Source organism: Urtica dioica, chromosome 11 (genome assembly GCF_054948205.1).
Source record: "Urtica dioica subsp. dioica isolate 48M chromosome 11, U.dioica_male_clone48M_v1_H2, whole genome shotgun sequence".
Lineage (NCBI taxonomy): Eukaryota > Viridiplantae > Streptophyta > Magnoliopsida > Rosales > Urticaceae > Urtica > Urtica dioica.
Genome location: NC_142766.1, coordinates 14,355,478 through 14,377,128, shown reverse-complemented (window position 1 = coordinate 14,377,128; position 21,651 = coordinate 14,355,478). Strand labels below are relative to the sequence as shown.

The window sequence follows — 21,651 nt, the reverse complement described above, 5'->3', positions numbered from 1 at the left end:
AATGTGCAACGATTGATTTTGGGCTGTTGAATAAATCAGTTTTTTTTTATTAATCTGAGCCGTTGATGATGCGAGATGAATGTATCATGAAATGTGGCGTTTTGCACGAGGTGGGAGTTCGTCTCCAAGATCGTCACCATATCCCAACACCTCTCGAGAAACATCTGAACACGACGATATCACGCTATACAACTCTCAACAATTCGCCTCCATGAACCAAGACGACCTCAACTTGCTAGTATAGTGGAGGCAACACAAAAACATGTTCTTAATATTGTCCAAGATGACCCGAGATCTACATTCGATCCCGGTTTCATCTGAATCCGCATTTAGTAGCTAGGGTTGCATTATTGACGATCGAAGACAGAACTTGAAATCCGAAATGGTCGAGACATTGACCGTTTACAAAGATTTGTGTCAACATGAAAAACGTGCTCAAGAAGCATTTGTGAACATTGATCTTGGTGATAATTTTGATGTAAACTTTCAAAACATGAGTATTCATGAGTAGAATTGTAATGTTTGACCTTTATATTTTTTTTTATTTTGAAGTGATTAATAAAAATACAATTCAGTTTTCATTTTAATCCCTTGCTTTAAAAGTTTAACATTTTAATCCCTTTCATTTCTCATTTATAATTGATTTTTTTTTTTTAATTACTAAAATGAAAATGATCGAAAATCTATATTTCTATTAAGGTCAACGATAATACCGTTACCGTAAAGCCTCCTAAGTCAACCAAATGCCTAACGGAAGTGTCATTAACAATAACGGTACTAGCGTTAGCTTCCGTTGAAAAAAATTGGCTAACTTGCAAATGAGATAGCTTATGATGACACTATTTGCTAGAGCGTCTTGTTTTTTTTAACAGTATTTGAAACAAGTTATTTAGATTTTGAATAAAATTAAATGAAATCAATTAAAGAATAATGTTTTAATCATATTTCAATTTCAATTTTCAATATAAATTTACTTGAAATGCACACATTATTATAATTCATTGGTGGAATAAAAGAGAGTTGACACGTAATCCAATGAATATAATAAAATCATATAAAAGGTACATGTGTGAGTGTGACCGAGTTTTTTTTTTTAGAAAAAACGAAACACGTAGTTTAATAATCATTGAGCCATCATCGATTCTCATCACACTCGCTGATTACACTTCGCCATGTGAAGTATTCGTAAAGATTTTATATACATCTTCATCGCCAGCTCTTAAAACAATTGAATAATGGCTGTTTAACTTTGCTTAGCTCTAATTGGTGAAAATAAAAATCTAACGATGACTCTATGAGTATAGAACTCAAAAGTGAGCACTCACACTCATGTCAAACAAAAGAAAAAAATATTAAAAGGCAAAAACAACCACTTTTAAATTTTAATCATATAATAGAACAGACTAACATTACCATTTGGCACTTGGCAAATTTAGACATCATGCAATCAGCAATCGTACACAGCACAACGTAATTGATTGAGTTCGAGCAAAAAAAAAAAAAAAAAAAAAAAAACGTAATTGATTGAGCAAAAAAATAAAAAATAAAAAGAATCAAGCGAAACGAACATTTGGGAAATTGAGGAAACTGATAACGTACATTATCCAACTGCAAAGTAGTATTAATTCATTGGTCAAAAGCTTTGTGTTATTTTTTATTTTTTTCTTCTTCAACAACAATCTATAAAAGTAAGTAAAATAAAATAAATATAAAAAACCAACAACTGTTTTTTATCTTCATCTTTTCAATTGTGAAATTAAAGAAACAAAGAACGACAATAAAAGGTGAAAAAATATCCCCAAACAGAGGGACGAACGAACATCCCAATGTGCGACCAAATCAAATCATCATCATATTTCAAACGAAACGAACAAACAAACACGATGAAACTCACGGATTCGCAATCGGAGTAGAGTCTCGAAAATCCAAACCCTATTTCTTGGGAGCGAACCTGGATTTGATCTTCTGAACCTCTTTCGTCCCGATCTGGAACGCCTGGGTAAGAACGTGGTCCGGAACCGGCGGCGAGGCGGCGAAAAGCGTGAGCGGAATGGACACCGTCCCCGGAAGCTGGCTGTTGAAGGCGGCGATCACGGCGGCCGGAGAATCGCCGGCGTTTTTCTGGAAGTGAACGAGGCCGCGCGGGAAAGCGAAGGTGTCGCCGGCGGTGATCGTCTTGGAGACGAGGACGTTGGCGGTGGTGATGAAGCCGACCTCGAGCGAGCCGTACATGACGAAGACGATCTCGGTGGCGCGTGGGTGCGTGTGGGGAGGGTTGATGCCTCCGGGCGCGTAGTCGATCCTGGCCATGGAGACTCCGAGCGTGTTGAGGCCGGGGATTCTCATCACGTTCGCTCCGGTGACTAGGGATTTGAAAGTGTTGTTGGTCGCGCCGGGACGGGACAGCACGTTGCTCGAGAAGTCCTCCGCGCTTATGTTCGACGCGCTCTTGCACGCGAACCCGTTCATTCTCACCTCTGTAACAGTAAAATAAATTATCAATAAACAGATTAGATAAAATGGAATTTGTTTGAAGCAGTTTGGTTAGCGACCTGAGTTGAGATTGGCGACGCAGACGTCTTGGAGGTTGTCGGGGTCGGCGCCGGAGAAGCAGACGACGGCGAAGAAGGCTGCCGAGAGGAGGAGGAGCTTCGCCGACGACATGTCGTTTTGCTTGTGGAGAGAGAGAGAGAAGAGGAGACTTTTTCTTTTTTTCTTTTTTCTTTTGTTTTTGGTTGTTTGGAATAATAAATGATTTGGAAGATGAGGAAGTGATAGGGTGCGGTGAATGTATTTATAGGTAGGAGAGAGGGGTGTTTTGTAAGCATGGGACATGCTTTTTTACTTACTTGCTTCTACTTCTTATTCCGGAAGCCAAGTCATCACCCGAAATGCCGTCTCTCTCTCTCTCTCTCTCTCCCTAAGTTTGGTCGTTGACCATATTATTTGCGCGTGAATTGGACTCCCTTATTACTGCACACCAAATTGGTGGCTTTAGAATTTAGATGTAAATGCAATAACTTGTGATCTGAATTTGAGAGTTTTTTTTTTTTTTTTTTTTTTTAAAGATAGAATTTTGAATGGCCAAGATGCGAAGATCGTGTCACTCGCGCACGGCCTTACTAATATTTGGGTTATATGAGCGGTTAGGATTTGACTCTCGTATTACTAGTATTAGTGTAACATGCTTTAATTTTATTTCTCTCAGTCCGTTTGCTCCAAAAACAGAAACATAAATTTCTTTTTCTTGTCTGATTCCGCGGAAATATACCGGCTATTTCCGTGGTATCATCTTTTCCGATTTTTTTCGAATTTTAGTTCTTTTTTTTCGAATTATTTCTGTGGTATTTGAAAAAAAAAATTACTCAAAGCCAAAAATTTTCTTATGCGAGACAATCTGGCGGATAACAAAATTTCCCGTCACATAATACATTTTGGCTAATATGGTAATGTTTTTAAGTTTTAACCTAAACTGTGTAATCACATAGTAACTAACATAATGGAGAGATCATTATACCGACTTGCTTGAATGTTTAAGACGGGTAAAAGATAATCAATCCTTTTTTTTTTCCAATGCTTTTGCTTTACTTTTTTATCTAACCATCCTCTTATAATTTGTCTTCCAAGTATTATATATTTCTTCTTCGTGAAAACAGCAAGTAATAGAGACCCAATGGTACACGTATCTTCATTTTGTTTTCATCAGGAAATTTGTTTATGATTTTTTGTTTCGTTATGGTATTAAAATATTTGAGATCATCTCACTATTAGTATCGGATGAATTTCAAAACGTAAATGACCGCGCTATAACAAAACTTTGCCATGTAGAAAGCACTATTTCAAGGAAAGTTATTATTCAAATAAGATTTTTGTAATGATAAAATTAAATATAGCACTCCCTTTTTCATGAGATGATCATCTTTCTAATTATAGTTTTTTCTTTTTCTCATACTTGTTATGGATGGCTTGGTACTCAAAAGGTGTATGTATATTTCATGTACTTTGGTGTGTTATATTTCAATCACTTTATTAATTATGTGTGTATATGTATGTAGTAATGTACAAGAGCGACTGAAAAGTTCATGAAAAAAAAATCATGGAAAAGGTTGTTATCATTATCTGGTGGAAAGATGGAGAAATCGAAGAAATGGTTAGGATGTTTGCCAAGTTAAAACAAATATTTATATAATATATTTCGTCCAACTAATACCTACAACCATTGTGGGGCATCTATTAGATTATGTGTCATTTTTATGCCTGGTGACATACAAATACATTATATATATATATATATATATATATATATATATATATATATATATATATATATTGCAGTAGTTAATTTGAGGGCACGTATTTAAAAGTTGTATTTACCGTCCCTTGTACAACATGTGATAATTTGATAATGTTCATTATATCATAGCGTGTCTTAATCATGTCATTCATAAGTTTGAAATGCAAGCTCACAAAATCGCAATGAGAATAGAAATGCTTCATTTACGTCATATTTTAAAGCGACATGAAAGACATATTTTGAAATAAACAACTTCATAAAAAAAGACCAATCATAACACTATAAATTTGATATTTGCAAATCTCATTTAATAATAAAACAACACCACAATAATAAAAAAAATAAAAAATTAATTGGACTCCGCCTAAAAATAATTGGACTGGTACTATAATCAAGGTTGCTCTACACTGAAGCAACATCTAATGTTTATGGACAACGTGTCAACGCCGATGGGCATATTACACGTGCTTGAAGCTCGAGCAACGTGAAAACATGCAAAATTATTATGGATCAAGTTGCTAAGCGTATTAGTGATATGGTGGGACAATTTATCGATGCAGCAGGTGCAATGGTTACAAATCCAGTACTTCACGACATATGGTTCCTAACATATCAAAAATTTATCTTTACTTCATTTGATATATGGTTCTTTGCAAGCAATTGGAAAATTGAATACGTGTGCGATTGATCATATCACTTGGTTCCTAAAGATGAAGGACAATCTCCACGTGGATTGGCTGTTAGAGTCCAGTCCAGTCCAGTCAGCCACATCAGCAGCTGAGTCAACCACTTAAGCCAAGTTGGCATTGGCTAACTGATTATGTTAGTTTCATTTAGCCAAACACTTCTCTTTTTGTCTTCCTTCATGCATGTATTGAGGAGTTTAATTTTTAATACGGAATAATAATTAAATAAAAATTTAAAAGTTGTGTTCAATTCAACTCCCTTTAGCATTTTAATCTCAAACTAAGATTTACACATATAACTAGATGTTACAGTCTTTTCAAGTCTACTTTTATTAATAATGTCTAGCAATAACTTCAACGCTCGGGTTAGGCAGCCCATTTGAATATTTACTAAGCTCCTACATGTATGTGTTGGAGAATATTTGCTCATATATAACACCCAACAAGCCCTTTAGAGGAACGTTGTCATGGTCTAAACTCTAGGTAGAATTAATAATGAAATTTGCCAACACCACAATAGGTTATATATAGGTTCTACGGTGTACTTTTGTTTTATAGCATATGTAATGGAAAGAGTTGAAAAAAATACGAGTTCTTGCATTGTTTTAACCAAAACATTTAGATATAATAAAATTGCATTAACTATGTGCAATATTTCTAGAACATTAAACAAGCTTTGACGTTGCAGATTAAATAATTGATCACGTAATGCGCCTTAGCTAATAAATAGTTTTGGAAGTTAATGTTAGTTTAGTTTGTATATTCAAGAGAAAGAGAAAGAAAAGAAAAATAAGAACGGAAGATCTCATATATATATATATATATATATATATATATATATATATATATATATATGTATGTATATGAAGGGATGGGCGTGATATTTCTAGATACTAGAGAATAAGTAGCCGGATTATAACTAAAGATAAGAAATACACATGATAATTTCTCAAATAAGAACACAAGTTAGATTGGAAACCCTTAACAAAAAAAAAAAAAAAAAAAAAAAAAAAAAAACAACAACAATAAATATATGGTCGGTTTATACTATCTATGTTAAAATTTAAACTTAATTATCTGATAATTGGAATATATTTCAAACTAAGATATGCGTGTATATTTTTAATATTCAAGTAATTATGATATGATTTTATTTAAAAACTGGATTATATTTTTAATATTGAAATAATTATTATTTTAATGAAAAATAGTTATTTGACTATTTCAAACAATTTTTTCATATATATCCCCTTCTATTCTGAGTTTAAGTTCCATGTAATTACTATACAATGTATGAATAAAAAAATAGTCCAAAAAAAAATAATAATAATTGGGGATTGTCAAACTTAATAAAATCATCTACATATAGTTAAAAATAGAACTCTCATGTGATACCGAGAGACTTTGACCTGGATCAAATCGAATACATGGCACATATTTCTTAAATTTGGCAGGAAAAAAAGGAACACTTATCATTTATGCCAACACATCGAAGTGACCAACCTTTTTTGAAGTAAACCTTACTTCTTCTTCTTCTTTTTTTTTTTTTTTTTTAAAAACAACCTCTAAACTAGCTAGCAATATATATTGACGTATAAAATATATAATGCACTGAATGTATTTGCTTATTTGAAGCAAATATTGCATTAGAAAACGTTAAAGATGCTGTAAACGATCTGAAGGGCAAAAAAAGGAATGTCAACGGTTTTAAATAATACTAGCTAGTATAGTAGTACTAATGGGATGATAATTTTGTAATAGCTCCTCAAAAAAAGAAAAAGAAAAAAAAAAAAAAAAAACTTATTGTTAGTGATTAGTGTATTATCTATAATATTGTAATAAGCATGTTTAAGCTGTTATCTATTTGACTTTTTGGGGAAATGTTTATGCATTCAGTAATATTTAGACGGATAATTTTACGCTTTATTTATTTGCTTTAACTCACGCATGACGTAGGAGTTTCTATGCACGATTCATGCCCGATCAGGAGGGAAAAAAGGGAAGATATAAGAATACATACAAATAATTTTGTTTATATTATATTATTTTCATTATATATAGCAAGTCGTCGGAGCACTAGTTATTGAGAAAGAATCGTCAAAAGCGACAACAGCGTGTGAGTTATTCTTATTAACATTATTATTAAAAGAAAATTAAGAAACCAGCCGATTTAAACGTTTGACATTTCTAAAAAGTCAACGTTTGACAAATAATCATAAATAATGACGTGGCCTAATATATGGAAGTGACTATTTACTAAAAATAATCATAAACGTTGGCTATCAAAAGTTTAAATTGACTATTTTTCTAATGAACCTTTAATATTACCTTCTGTCATCACATAATTACCAATGTAAAAAAATCATTGAACAACAACAAAATAAGTTATAACTTAAGCGAGTCTCGTTTAGATGTGGACAAACAAAACAGAAAAATAATCAATCTCTCTCCCATTATGTTAGAAAGACCAGATTCAGAGTTAAGTTCCAATTTCAACCGGAATGGAGTTTTTTTGGTTCTTAAAAGAGTGGTGGAATAAAATTTAGTCCTATCATAACGGTATAATTAAAAAAAAAACATTCCTAATCCATGTTTTTAATAGTATCGAAGCAGAAAATTCTAATACCGTTTGGTCGAAATTTCTCACTTTTGGAATGGAAGATTCCGTTATGGTTTGTACCGAAATTCTGATCTAGAAAGAAATATTTATTGTTCTGTCGTATTTCCCACATATAGTATTGTGTATCACGAATCCAAAAGAACTCTTTTTTCTTTTATATTTTAGATCATATCAACTCATCTATTAAATCCTAGCAATATAGGGAGAATAAAAAAAATTTGAAAATGAATGTTTTCGAGACTAAACTTGTGATGAAATTCTTTTGGGAAAGCCAAACGGCTATGATATGATTAGCCACAATGTTACAAAATCTAGGGACCCAACATAAGAAAACTCCTCAAAAACAACCACGCCCCTGAGAATAGACTAAAAAAAGCGGAAATAACCTAATCCCATGACCCTTTCATTTGGGTATTTATGTGACATATTGAATTACGAGCACATTTTAAATATGATGTCATTTCTAGCCTTGGTTGTCATACACTTGACTTTTAAACATGATGTCCTTGAACTCGTTGATCAAGTAAATTATAGTGAGAATGATTCGGCCCAAAAACATTATATGGATTCGGTCCAAGCAAGGCTTCGTCACCTCGATGAGCTCCTTCCAATTTTAACCAACTCAGGACGAAGTCGCAGTCAACACACGAACCTCGCCATTGATATCGGATCAAAGACGACTTCAACCAGCGCTCATTTAAATAACCAGGGGACGTGTCAGATAGGGAGCGAAGTTGTCAAATACGTGTCTTTGATGATTCCGCACCTCGACATACTATAAATTTCCTTCTTACAAGAGAATTTGCACTTTACTTTTATGCATCTAGATTATTAGTTCCCCATTTTTACTGATAACTCTTGTAACCTCGAATCTGTCGACCTCGCTCTGTAATCAAATTCTTGAAGTCAATAAAGCATTTCTTTCATGTTTAGATTTATGTTCATTCTTTACGTTGAACAATTCATTTCAATTACGAAGTCTTTTGAGATCCACTTAATAAAAAAAAATTGAATAAATATTTTATCGTAATTTTCTTTGTGATTGTTGAAAGCTCGGATTCCGACATCAACACCATGTATAATCCTTTTTTGGAATTAAGGTGATTATGATGCTTAGGATATGAGTTTAAAAATTTGAGACATCTACACAAATACCTCATATAAAACTGCTAGTTTTTCGAACTTGAATATATTCAAACCTTTTAAAATGATTTATTATTTTTAATTGTTACGGTAAACAGTTGAACAAAAGAGTAAAAAAAAATTATAAACATGAAAAGCCCACGGAGAATCAAGGAAGTTCAGAGCCTGACCGGGCGCGTCGCCGCCCTGAGTCGCTTCGTGTCCAAGGCAACTGACCGGTGCCAACATTTCTTCCAGGCTTTAAAGGGTGGAAAAACTTTGCGTGGGACGAAAAGTGCGAAGCAGCATTCCAAGAGCTCAAGGCCTACTTCGGCTCCCCACCACTCCTGGGAAAGCCGAAAAACGGCGAGACACTCTACCTCTACCTATCTGTGTCAACCAGGGCGGTCAGCGCCGTCCTAGTTCGAGAAGAAAATAGAGTCCAGCAACCCATCTACTATGTCAGCAAGGCACTCTTGGACGCCGAGACCAGGTACCCCGAGATAGAAAAGCTCACCCTCGCCCTGGCCACCGCCGCCAGGAAGCTTCGCCCGTACTTCCAGGCGCACCAGGTCGTGGTGCGAACAGAGCACCCGATCAGGAAAGCCTTACAGAAAGGGACATCCTCTAGAGTGGCAATCTGGTCCCAAAAAATTGGTATTTAAATAATCAAAAAGCAATGATATATTTTGGGGATTAAGTTCGAACACTAGATGTCAATTCCAAGACTTCGATTGGAGGTATTTTTTCTGAAAGAATTTGTTCAACTAATCAGTCTCTTAATTTATTTTAAAATTCTCGTCAAATTTTATTTTATTAAGATGATAGTTCACCAAGCCCGCAATAAATTAATTAACTTACTCATTCGTTAATTAATTTACTGTATGTCTATTGGATTATTTTATTAGTAAAATGAAATTTTAGATATTCGTTAAAAGAGCGGTGGACTATTGAGCTATAGACCTAATTGCTTTATAATTCTAAAAGGTATACGAAATAAGGTACATTGCTCACTAAAATAACTAGTGTAAATTGCTTCTGATAGTTGTTTTTGTAATTTGTTGCAAAAATAGTCTATTTAAATTTTTTACTATAACAATATTTTTTTAGAGTGTTAATAGATAATTTTTCTTTATTTTTATCATCTTTTTAAATATTAGTGTACTATTTTGGGCTCTACTTAAATTTATTTACTGTTTATATTATAATTAAAAATAAAAATATTTGTTTAACATTGAAAAAACAAAAATTTGTTGCAACTAGTAATTTCCTTAGCTTCTTTTAAGATTCTAACCAAGTTTTATTTATTAAAAAAAATAGTCCAACAAGTCTGTAGTAAATTAATTAACCAAAAACTAAATTTAATTTACAGTTTAGTTAATTAATCTAATGTGGGTCCGATCGGCTATTTTTTTAATAAATTATAACTTGCGCTACTTCTTAAACGCATGGTGGTTTATTGGGCTATTGGCCTAATTGTCCATTTAAAATAAACTATTTTTGATAGATTTAAAATAGTTGCTATTTTTGATATATTACACTTAAAACAGTTATTTTGTAATTTCCCCTAAAGAACTATAAGGGAGCAGGGTCTGGAAGTAGAGCCAGGTCCAATTCTATTAGGTAAGAATAATATTTTATTTTATTTTTCTGGAACAAATGAGGCTTCAAGTATCATTATAAGTAGAGTTAGGATTTATTTAGTGGACATTGCTAGCACCTTTTTTTTTTGTAATTTATCGCAAAAATAACATGTTTAAAAATTTTAGTGCGAAAATGACGTTTTTCTAGTCGTAAACAATTATTGTTTTGGATGTTAAAAATAATTTTTTTTTTTATTGCCGTGGGCTTTATTTAACACAGTAACACAGATTCATTTTTTAAGAAAATAATCACAAATATTAATTTATAATTTTAAAACACTATTTTTAAATGTTATAAAACAGTATTCATCTAACTTTCTCTTACTGGGACTCTGAATAGCCTTTGGAAGATTAAAAAAATAATATATAAAATTGTAATATGTATATATAGGAAAACTTGAGAAACCAAATTTAATATTACTTCACATTTGAGAACCAAGATCCATGCGAGATTCAGACAGAAAATGAGAGATACGGATAATAATGTAAGAATGAATAATACAATAGTCTTGGTATATAATCCTAATACAACTAAATAAAAAGATTAAAATAAGGGCACTGTAGCGATATAGCCAAAATGAAACTACGAAATTTGTTTTTAGCCTATGTTTCACAACTTTTAGGGAAATAGCCAACAGACTTATGTGGCAATAATTAAGATCTGATTTACCCTTATTTATTAACAAATTCGTCACTTTCTCTCTCCTACTTTTTTCCTACACTTTTTTTTACATAAAAACTTCAAAAAACCATATCTATCTCATATGAACTCGAAATTGCGTGATTCCAAATCCTACGGATTCGTGACGCCGAGATCTTCAAAAATAGATCAATTGTGTCTGATGAAAAATCATGTTTAATACCATAGATGTAGAAAAATCATGTTACTACCTTAAATATGGAAATTTTTTAAATTATCAAAAAAATAAATGGAAACGTAACTATGATGCATTAAACATAATTTTTCATCAAACACAATAGGTCTATTTTTGAAGATCTCGACGCCACGAATTTGTAGGATCTGAAATCACTCAATTTCGAGTTCGTATGAGAAAGATACAATTTTTGAAGTTTTGATGCAAAAAAAATTATTTGAAAAAAATAGGAGAGAGAAAGTGACGAATTTGTTAATAAATAAGGGCAAATCATACCTTAATTATTGCCACATAAGTCATTTGGCTATATCCCTAAAAACTGTCAAACATAGGCTAGATCCAAAATCACATGTTTAAAATGGCCTAGTTACTTACAAATCTCTTAAAATAACCCTAAATAAATAGAATGACATATATATTATGCTAATAGGTAAAACGTTTGAAATATCCTTGTTAAAAAACTTCGAAACAATTAGAAAGATATATATAATAAAAAAAATTCGAAATCACCATAATAATGAAGACAAAACCTTCGAAACAATTAAAAAAGATGAAGACAAGACTTTAGAAATAGTTAAAAAGATGACGGCAAAAAAAAAAAAAAACGAAATCACTAATGTCATAATAATTTATTTTCAAAATTTTTGCCTTTTTTTTAACATTGACTTCGAAAGTTTTTTTTTTTTTTTTTCATTTTTCTAATGATTTCAAAGTTTTTGTTTTTATATTTTCAATTGTTTCGGAGTTTTTTAACAAAGAGTATTTTAAGCCTTTTATCTACCTGAATCGTTAATCGTCTTAAAATATCCTACGTGACATGGAGCTTGATATATAACCAAAGAGTCTTTTAATACATGTACATCAAATTGTACGCAGACGCTAAATAATAATAATAAATAATAATTTTTTTGAGAAAGCTGCACAATTCTCGTGTTTTGTGCAAAGACGCTAATCTTATGGACTTTCGCAATCATCCCGAAGTTTTACAGCGTGTAATCAAAATTTCATCGTTGCCACTTTTTGAATTGATAATTATTTGGGAGATGATTTTGAGTCTGTAAACTTTAATCGGATAAGTATGAGTTGAGAACCAATATAGGCGGTCCAGGTCCGAATTTTATGGCGTTTTTGTTCCACTTCCATCCCACTTTTGTGCACAAAATTTTTGAGACAGATGCCAGTAAATGAGGTTCAAAAGATGCTCTTTTCTCTACCGAACGAGACCCATTTAAATTTACTATGGATTCGCATATGACCTAAATTCTATGCCTTAGATCACACTTCACAGCTTGATACCATAAAATAAATAAATAAAAAAATTTAAAAAATCAATTTATTGTATCTCTTTCCACTTCTTTACCAAAAGTCATTACAAGAGCAAAACCCGTTCTTGAAATGATGAAACCTCACTCGATCCCTAACAACTATCTCCCTCCCAAACTTCTTGGAAACAAGCTTAGTGAAAGAATGACACTCCACGCAAACCCTCAAGTTCTTAACGACCCTGAGACCCGTCCCTTCCTGGGTCCTCAACAGCCCGTACGCGATGGCGAGCTTCTCGCTGTGGTGCGAACAAGCCTCCATGTTCATGAAACACTCCTCTTCCCTGAAACCCACTTGACTCAGCTCCCTCACTATTTCCCTAAGCTTCTCGTGAATCTCGTCCGACTCCGCGTGAGACTTGTCGTCCACGCCGAACCTGTGCACGCGGCCCCCGACCTCGATCCAGCTGTACCCGGGGCTCGTCTTGATCCCGCGGCTCTTGATCATCTTCCTCATCCTCGCCACCCCGTCCGAGTCGTTCCCGGCCCTGTAGATCGCCGCGAGAAGCACGTGGTCCCCGGCGTTCGCGGCCCCGAGGCGGACGAGGTTCCTCATCGCGGTCTCGCCGGTCTCGGCGTTCCCGTGGATCTTGCACGACCCGAGCAGGGTCCGCCACAGGACCGGGTCCGACCCGCGAGCCTCGGACACGCTCAGAGCCTTTTTCAGCTTCCCGGCCCGCCCGTACAAGTCCACGAGGCAACCGTAGTGTTTGATCCCGGGCTTTATGTTGTACTTGGAGGTCATGAGGTCGAAGAACTCGAGGCCCTTTTCGAGCAGGCCTTGGTGGCTGCACCCGGATAAGAGGCCGAGGAACGTGATCGGGTTCGGGCTCAGCCCCGACGAGACCATCTTCTCGAAGAACTCGATGGCTTCTTCTCCTCGGCCGTGGACTCCGTACCCGACGATCATCGAGTTCCACGTCAGCACGTCGCGTCTCCGCATCGAATCGAACACGGCGAGAGCGGATTCCAAGCTCCCGCATTTCGCGTACATGTCGATTAAGGCGTTCCCGACGAAGACGCTTCTCAGGAGCCCCTTTTCGCGGGCCGTTCGGTGGGCCTCGAGCCCGACGGCGAGAGCGCCCACGTGGGCCGAGCTCGAGAGAACCGCGACGAGCGTGAACGCGTCGGGGGTCACTCCGGCGAGCCTCATCTGGCGATAAGCCTCCAAAGCCTCCCCGTGGAGGCTCGCCTGGGAGTAGCACGAGAGAATCGCGTTCCACGAGACGAGGTCTCTCACGGGCATTTCGTCGAACACTTGGGCTGCAACCGAAACCATTCCATGCCCAGCGTAGGACCGTAGGAGATTCGTCCCGACGACAACGTCCCTCTCGAACCCGAGTCTGACCAGAGAGCCGTGGACCTCCCGGCACTTCTCCGGCGACCTGGCTCTGACGGAGGCTCTGAGGACGAAGGAGAAGGTGTACGTGTCGGGGCGAGAGGCCTCGGAGGAAGCGTTGAGCATGTGGTTGAAGTAAAAGAGGGCATTTTGGGGAGAGGGGCTCTGGGAGAAGCCGCGGATGAGGGAGTTGAAGTCGTCGGAGGAGGGGTGGGGGAGGTGGTGGTGGAAGAGGAGAAGGGCGTAGGAGAGGCGGCCGGCGGAAGAGACGGCGGAGAAGCGGAGCAGGGCGGAGGGGACGCCGGGGAAGTGGCGGAGGAGGCCGGCGGTGAGGACGACGGCGTGGATTTGGCGGAGCTTTCGGTGGGAGTCGCAGCCTTGAAGGAATCTTAGAACGGCTTTGGCTTTGGCGTCGGCCGCAAAGGACATTCTGACGTGAGCATCAACGGGTTTTCAGAGTTTTGTTGCACTAATTGTGCCAAAACGGGTTCCGGATTCGGTCTAAGAATTGGATTTTTTTTTTTTTTATTAAGTTGGATTTTTTTTTCTTCAAGGTCATTTGGTGTTAGATCAAAATAGGAACCACTACAACTAGTCAACTACGAGAAGAATAGTGTTTTAAAAGTGTGATTTTGAAAAAAAAAAAAATTGTGGTCATCTTATATTTTAATAAAATTTTCTTCAAATTATATTCAATTATTTTTCTTATAAATAAAATTATAAACTGTAATCGAAGTCCTATTATAAACAAACTTTTTAAAACAATGTGTAAACATAAACAAAATATATATTTAATGCTTAAACAAATTATTTTTCCAATACATTATTTTTGCGATTAATTTTAGTAAAAACATTACCACATACGATTTCCACAAATTAAGATATTGTAACCTCTTTTATTTAATTTGATATCACTAAATTAAAATCCCAAGTCTATTTAGTTGCATTGCCCCTTCCATAAATAAGAGGTAAATCTAATGTAATTCCATGTCGGAATTAAAATAATTAAATTAAAAATAGTTATTTTAATTTCAAAATGACCCCATGATCATTTTAAATTTATACTTTTAATCTATATATTTTAATTCAGAACAAAGTAATTCATATAAACTTAGAGTTGTTTGATAACATTCTAATCAATGGAAAAAATTGGTGTAAAATGTACTTTTTTATACTATAGAGAATTACAAAACAAAAGAAAGTAATCAAAATATAAATATCAATTGCAAGCAAACTGCAAACTACAAAAATTCTTATTTTACTTGAATGTAAGAATTTCCATGATTCTCCATGGAATAATCAATTTTCAACACTTCCGACCTTCGAAAGACATGCTTTAAAACTTTTGGCCTCATTTTTCAACGAATTTCCATGAAAAGTCGTGTAGTTTAGTTTATGTTACATGAACGTTCTTCAATATATATATATATATATATATATATATATATATATATATATATATATATATATATATATATATCATACAAAATTTTGAAAATTAAGTTTATAATCATTTCTCTCATCAAAATTCCTACTAACGGGGTTGTGTGAATTGAAAATAAAAAAAAATTAATACATTTTTTTTTATAAAAAAAACTTAATACATTTTTTTTATTTTAATCTTGATTGGTGTGAGACCGGCTTTTTTTTTTTTTATTCAAGACTATTCAAAGAATATACATCTAAAAGTGAAACAATTATCAATATTTAATTATATATAAAATTTCAGTCTATATACATTTACTTATGTATCATACTTATAAAATATTTTATCTTTAAAAATTTAATAGGGAATATATATATATATACACATATATGTATATGTATAACAATAAATAAAAAATAAACAAAAACAAAAACGTTTTCATAGTAAGTTTGCCGAGTCAAAGAAAAAAACTAACAAAGTCCAATGTTAAGAAAAGAACCGAATCATACCACCACAAAAACAAACTTTCATTAGTAACGTACTCTATCTAGTGACACCGTGCTGATGATAAATAGCTTCGGAAGAGAGAAATACATTATACATACTAACCTGATCAGGGTACTCATAGTTCCCTAAACCTTGGTGGAATAAATAAAAATGTATTGCCATAAAAGCAAATTATTTCTTCTTTTTACCGCCACTGGCTTTGGACTTTTTATTACTCGCTTCTTTAGCTTTCTCTGCAGTTTCCTGCCATTAAGACAAGAACGAACAACACATTGATAATCCGAAGCAACACAAGATAGCTATTCCCAACGGAAGATGGAAAACGAATTTTGATCACAAAAAAGGAAGAATAATGAGTCGGGGATGATTTCTCATTTAGCGGCTCAAGCTCACAGGGTAGGGTTGTAACAAAGTTCAAATACGAGATAGTTCCCACATTCCAACTATTTAAAATCAAATAAATAAAAATGTAGACTTTAATTGTAATGGTATTGTGATGGTTGGGAAAGAGGTTCAAAAGCAGGCCGAGCAGACACCCCTGGGCCGTGAGATTGGGTCTGGTTTTGGGTGAAGAGTCAAACTGAGAGTGATGTTGATCCTCGAAGAATCAAAAGCTTGCAGAGAAAACATCTTATGCTTCAATGGCTGTGTAGGCAATCTAAGAACACATTTGGTTCCCTGTCAATTATGTTATAACAAATCAGGTCTACATGATTTCGGCCCAGGGGATCTCTTAACTTGCTCTCATCTCAGATTGTTATACCCATGAATCAGTTTTGACGAGGAAGAGAAATGCGCCAGAAAAACAGCTTGTACGGAAGATTAAACTACCTTAGAGCATAGGGAACTAATTTTGAAAGCCACACACCAACGAAAACAGACCCACCGAAACTATTACTAAATACAAGAAAAGAGGAAGAAGAAAAAAAAAATACATATAAAATGGCCGACTTTGAAGCCCTTATAAAAGTACCCATTTCATGTGGTGCAAATAATCCACATACCAAATATTGGATCTAAATCAGAAAATATAGAATAGATGGTATGAAAGGATTCATGGTTGAATTTTACCTTTCGCTTGATCGGAACTGTAGAGCTAGCAACTGGTTTGAAAAATGATTCTAATCTGCAAAAGAAAATATAAAGCTTTAAAACCCGGAATACCAGGAGTTGCATTGTGAAATATTCACATTTGTGATACGAGCGTAACCAACCTGCCCTGGGATGACTTGTTCTTTGCTGCTTTGATTTTTTCGATTGCCTAAAAGTAAAATGATATAGAATTCCAATAAAGTGTTTAGTATGTCAATAACAACAAGAACAGCAACAGCTAGCATAGAACCAACTGCATCCAAAAATAAACATGCTCACCTTGGTAACTCTGTCATTGTTGAATCCATTTTCATGGACCAAAAACGTGATCAACCCCTGCAATATGACATGGAATTTATTAGTCAAACCATATAGAAGGTCAAATATACGTCAGCCCGTGATTTGAAACCATCGGACCACATATAAAAAAAAATTATCAATTGCCACATTACCTCTTCATCTGGAGAAGTCCACTTAATCTCAGCTTCCTGGTCTGTACGGACTAAAGGTTCTTTAAAAAGCTTTCTAGCCTCTTCGTACGGCCAACTCTCTGGTACTTGATACCTGAAAAGGTAAATACTTGCTGAATCAAGACAATGTGAATATACCTGTAACAAGACGATATCAGTTCCAAAGTAGCCAGTCCATTCTCCAACTTCTATTAACCTCCTATAGAAGAATAAGAGCACTACCAATCTTAACATAGAAATCAGTTCACTTGAGAAGAAACAGGATTTAAAATATCCATGTAAAATGAGATTGTGGATCTCAAATTGGCTACCAGCCCATAGCCTATGGCTATCTTAGTTTTCAATTTTCAGATATAAAGCATGTTCCATGTTGAAAACACTGAGTAAGTGTGCCAAACTAATGAATGATAACAAATAAATGAGATAAGCAAGCGAAGAACCTCTCTCGGTTTATATTCTCCAATATACTCTCTATTGAGCCATGTTGGCGGATAAGCTTTAATGCAGTCTGTCCACCGATTCCTGTGAATAAAGATACAATTATGTGCAACGTATCCTGAGTGCCCTCTTAAATTCAATCAAACTCTGGGACTGAAGTAATACTTTGAAACACAAATGGAAAATACACACATTCAACAAGGAATTTAAGTCTTGGTACCTCGAATGCTGTCACAATAATCACAACCAGATAGAATGCACAAGTCAATAAACTGGTCCATGCTGAGGTTTAGCTCCTCCAAGACCTAGAAAAAAAATCATATTTCAAGGATTCGATTGTGCACCAAAAAACATAGAGAAAATGAAGGCATAAAAGACGTAAAGCACCTTTGCAACATCAAACTCCATAACGGGGATCTTTCTTGAGCTAGGATCCATCAAATGACGAAGAAATTTAGGAGCTCCAAATGTTAATGAATCCATATCTTCTGAAGCCACCGCATAAACCTAATATGGCCAAAAGGTGTATAATAGTATACTCAGATTGGTGTGCCACAATAAAGCTAATGACAAAGAACATAAAACATATTTTCTTCCTTCTCTTAATTTCACGAAAGTAACTCTGTGTGACAAAAAGGTTTAATTTAAACTACACCAAAGCAAAGAGATTCATGCCTTCCCTGCTTTGCTCAGTGCAGCGCATTGTGCTTCAGCTTCTGAGGGAGCCTGTGAAAGAAAAACCACCACATCTCGTGAGAAATTCCAAATCCACATATAAACTAAAGGTCATATAAGAAATCAGTAATTTATATATTAAAATTTATAAAACATTCTTGTCACCTCAATTACAGGAACACCCATGAGTTTCAGAAGTCTTTTACAGTCATCGTTGTGCTGCCTCGTCACCTGAAAAATTAATTGCGAATACTTCAACAAAAGTATGCACATTTTTTTTAACTGACTGTTTCTGCTAATTATTTCACATTTGTACTTGTCACATGTGATGCGAAGGACAAACAAATTCTAATAACAAGAAAGCCATTGATTATGAAGCAATGCAGGCCAAACAACCGCCCACCTTTACTGTCCTCTTACTGAATTTCTCGATGTCTTCCTTATTACCAGTCTGCAGAGAAAAGAGAGAAAAAAAAAATATATATATATATATATATTATTAGACGACGTACATACTATTTCAAACATCAGAAAGAAAAAACAGTGCCAGATTTACCTCCACAGCCGTGGCCAAATCAGCAGTTGCGTCTGCTCTCTTTGAATACCTAAATCACGATAAAGAATATCAATTGACAGCATAATTAGAAATTTTATTCTTTTTTTTTTCTGGCAGAAAGGCATGAATAAACACGTCTGGTTGTACGTGATTTGAAAATAGTACCGTTTTGCCAGCTCTTGCTTCTTCAACTCTGGCGGTGCCCCATCAAAAACATATCTGAAAAAAAACCTCCCAAAATGATCCGTTCAATATAAATTATACATCGAGAGCAAAACGAAGCCAACGGATTCATAATCAAATGAAAAGGAAAACAAATCGTTACACTGGCTTAATTCCTGCTTCAAGTAGCCTAATCGTCCTTGAAAACATCCCTTGCAAATGACTGTAATTAACAAAATACCGAAAAGAAACACCATAACTCAGCCAAAAGTTTCTTTTTTTATTTTTATAATTAGAAAAAATGTATAAAGAGAAATGTAAGCTAACCTAGTAACTTCACCAGCCTCGTTTGTCAACATCTCTGTCCCACTTCTTCCCACAACAATCTACCATTACCGAAACAGAAAACTACCAAATTAAGCCTAAAAAATACAAACAAAATTAAACGCTTCGAATTGAGAGGACAGTATCAACGACGAGGGAAGTTCTTACAAGAAACTGGTAAATGCTCATACTGGCATCGATTGCAATCTTTCTTCCGAAGTAGCTCTCGAATTTCTGCTCCTTCATCGCACTGGGAGCGTTGTCGGCCAAAAGCTTAGTTAAACCCTACATTTTTACACGAACCGCAATTTCATGAATCACAAACACAGAGCAACTGTGATCAAACGCATACACATTAAATTATTAAATGTAAATGAATACCTTAATACCCATCGCAGTTCCAGAAAGTTTATGTGTTTGCTGAGACTTTGAATTTGCGTCGGAAAAACGTAGGAGTTTTATGAAGATGACTTCTCTCTCTCTCTCTCTCTCTCTCTCTCTCTCTCTTCCCGCCTATACTCCCAAATTCCCTCCTTGGCATATGTCTACACTACCCAGGCTTTCTTTTTGGGCCTTGATCTTTACTATTTCTGGGCCTCTGGATTGGCCATATTAAATTGTGGAAATTGTCTTGGCTAACTCAAGCACTCATTTTTATGGCGAAAATAGCTTTTTCTTTTTTGCAAGTTGTAAACCATCTTTTTTTATGCTTACAAAACTTGTGAGTTGTGACGGGTAGCTTCATTTAACTTTATTAACTTCTAACAGTATTTGTTTAAGAAAATAAATATTTGAACAAACACTATTTTTATAATAAAATTAATTTATTGCTAAGTTTGTAAACAATCATTTTTCATGAATTCTCTTCAATGATATTTAAGAAGAAGTTAGTTTTCAAACTTAATTCACAAATAAATTTCAAAAGTTAATCCCATGAAATACCAACCTTCTATAAAAATAAATTTATTGTGTATTACTTTATTTGGTTTATTTATATGATGTATAGTATTTTTTAATTTATTTTACTTCTATCAGATTTATTTATTTATTTAGTTGTTTACATTAAATTTATAAACTAAATTTGGGGAAGTTTAATTTGACAATCGGTAATCTTGATATGAGCATAAAATCGACATCCGTAAAATTTCTCCTATAATTTTAGAAATATTATATTCCACCTACATTAAATTTCTTTTATATATATATATATATATATATATATATATATATATATATATATATATATATATACACACACGCAAATAGGCATGAAACAAGTATCAGTTTAGGGTGGGCTATAGGTTCCCTTAAATTTTTTTTGTACTTTTTATTTTATTTTTATATTTTTTTACTCTTAAAATTTACAAATCAGCTTTCCCTGAATTTTTTTTGCAAATTAGCCTCTGCTGATCTAGATTCTTGATTTCGTCCTTGTATATATATTTAGGGTTATATAGGTGTATAGCCATTTTGTTATAGGGGATTTAAATTTAGCCAACCTTTTGTTGATTTTTAGTATCTAGCCACACCCACCAATTTACAAAAGGTAAAAAGACCAAACTGACCTCAGTGTCAAATTCCCGCTCATTATTTTCAGCCCATTAATTAAAATGGAAATCAAATATTAGGTCATAATTTCTAGCACAAATCAAGACACAAATCAAGGGACCATCATTAACAAACATAATTAAACATCACGCACCACAAAATCCATTCAAAACACACGCACCACAAAATTCACCGAGATGCTCCCTCGCCGACAGGAGCACCACGAATCTTTTCTTCTTCTGTCATCTTCTTTCTTCTCCGGGGAGGCAACGAGAAGAAAGAAGATGACAGAAGAAGAAAAGATTCGTTTTAAAGAGGAAAATGTTCATTTGTCCACGCCGTGATGTCGGCCATGGTGTTCTCCGACGTGTTCGATCCTTCATTTTTTTCTCTCTTCTTCTTCTTCTTCTTCTTCTTCTTCATCGGAATTGCTGGTGGTTTTGAGTGTATGAGATTTGTTTCAGTGATTGTGAATTTGCTGAGATTTTGGTTCTTTCTTATCTAGTATTGTAAATACGACGTTGATTTACAGTTAATACCAATTGTTTCATC

At 34.7% G+C, this 21,651-nt stretch overlaps 3 protein-coding genes across 5 annotated transcripts; all 3 read right to left on the bottom strand.

Annotated features, from left to right (window-relative positions):
• Positions 1-1,681: 1,681 nt before the first annotated feature.
• GLP5 (germin-like protein 5) lies at positions 1,682-2,784 on the bottom strand. The gene is made up of 2 exons (XM_089600740.1): positions 2,553-2,784; positions 1,682-2,477 (listed from the first exon to the last, which is right to left on the bottom strand). The coding sequence occupies exons 1-2, from the start codon at positions 2,662-2,664 to the stop codon at positions 1,933-1,935; spliced, it is 657 nt and encodes a 218-aa protein (XP_089456866.1). The 5' UTR covers positions 2,665-2,784; the 3' UTR covers positions 1,682-1,932.
• Positions 2,785-12,453: 9,669 nt separating this feature from the next.
• Positions 12,454-14,601, bottom strand: LOC149381482 (Pentatricopeptide repeat (PPR) superfamily protein). Its single transcript, XM_089629942.1, has one exon. The coding sequence runs from the start codon at positions 14,328-14,330 to the stop codon at positions 12,597-12,599; it is 1,734 nt and encodes a 577-aa protein (XP_089486068.1). The 5' UTR covers positions 14,331-14,601; the 3' UTR covers positions 12,454-12,596.
• A 1,143-nt stretch (positions 14,602-15,744) lies between these two features.
• Positions 15,745-20,062, bottom strand: LOC149381481 (5'-3' exonuclease family protein). 3 transcript variants are annotated; one of them, XM_089601155.1, is made up of 17 exons: positions 19,933-20,062; positions 19,720-19,836; positions 19,555-19,613; positions 19,391-19,450; positions 19,231-19,284; positions 19,066-19,114; positions 18,913-18,960; positions 18,675-18,740; positions 18,510-18,560; positions 18,222-18,341; positions 18,055-18,139; positions 17,837-17,918; positions 17,379-17,490; positions 17,206-17,262; positions 17,049-17,095; positions 16,906-16,960; positions 15,745-16,083 (listed from the first exon to the last, which is right to left on the bottom strand). In XM_089601155.1, the coding sequence occupies exons 1-17, from the start codon at positions 19,942-19,944 to the stop codon at positions 16,006-16,008; spliced, it is 1,152 nt and encodes a 383-aa protein (XP_089457281.1). In that variant the 5' UTR covers positions 19,945-20,062; the 3' UTR covers positions 15,745-16,005. The 3 variants fall into 3 exon arrangements, with proteins under 3 accessions (XP_089457281.1, XP_089457282.1, XP_089457280.1); XM_089601156.1 differs by having other exon boundaries at positions 15,745-16,077; XM_089601154.1 differs by lacking the exon at positions 15,745-16,083 and adding an exon at positions 16,197-16,512.
• Between the last annotated feature and the right edge of the window lie 1,589 nt (positions 20,063-21,651).

Excerpts from the sequence above, each read along its gene's own strand:
- LOC149381481 (XM_089601154.1), bottom strand. Across the intron at positions 17,263-17,378 it reads GGACTTCTCCAGATGAAGAG|GGGTTGATCACGTTTTTGGT; the intron begins GTAATGTGGCAA and ends GTCATATTGCAG. Across the intron at positions 17,096-17,205 it reads ACAATGACAGAGTTACCAAG|GCAATCGAAAAAATCAAAGC; the intron begins GTGAGCATGTTT and ends TTTTACTTTTAG.
- GLP5 (XM_089600740.1), bottom strand. The coding sequence starts at position 2,664 with ATGTCGTCGGCGAAGCTCCTCCTCCTCTCGGCAGCCTTCTTCGCCGTC. Across the intron at positions 2,478-2,552 it reads CGTCGCCAATCTCAACTCAG|AGGTGAGAATGAACGGGTTC; the intron begins GTCGCTAACCAA and ends TTACTGTTACAG.
- LOC149381482 (XM_089629942.1), bottom strand. The coding sequence starts at position 14,330 with ATGTCCTTTGCGGCCGACGCCAAAGCCAAAGCCGTTCTAAGATTCCTT.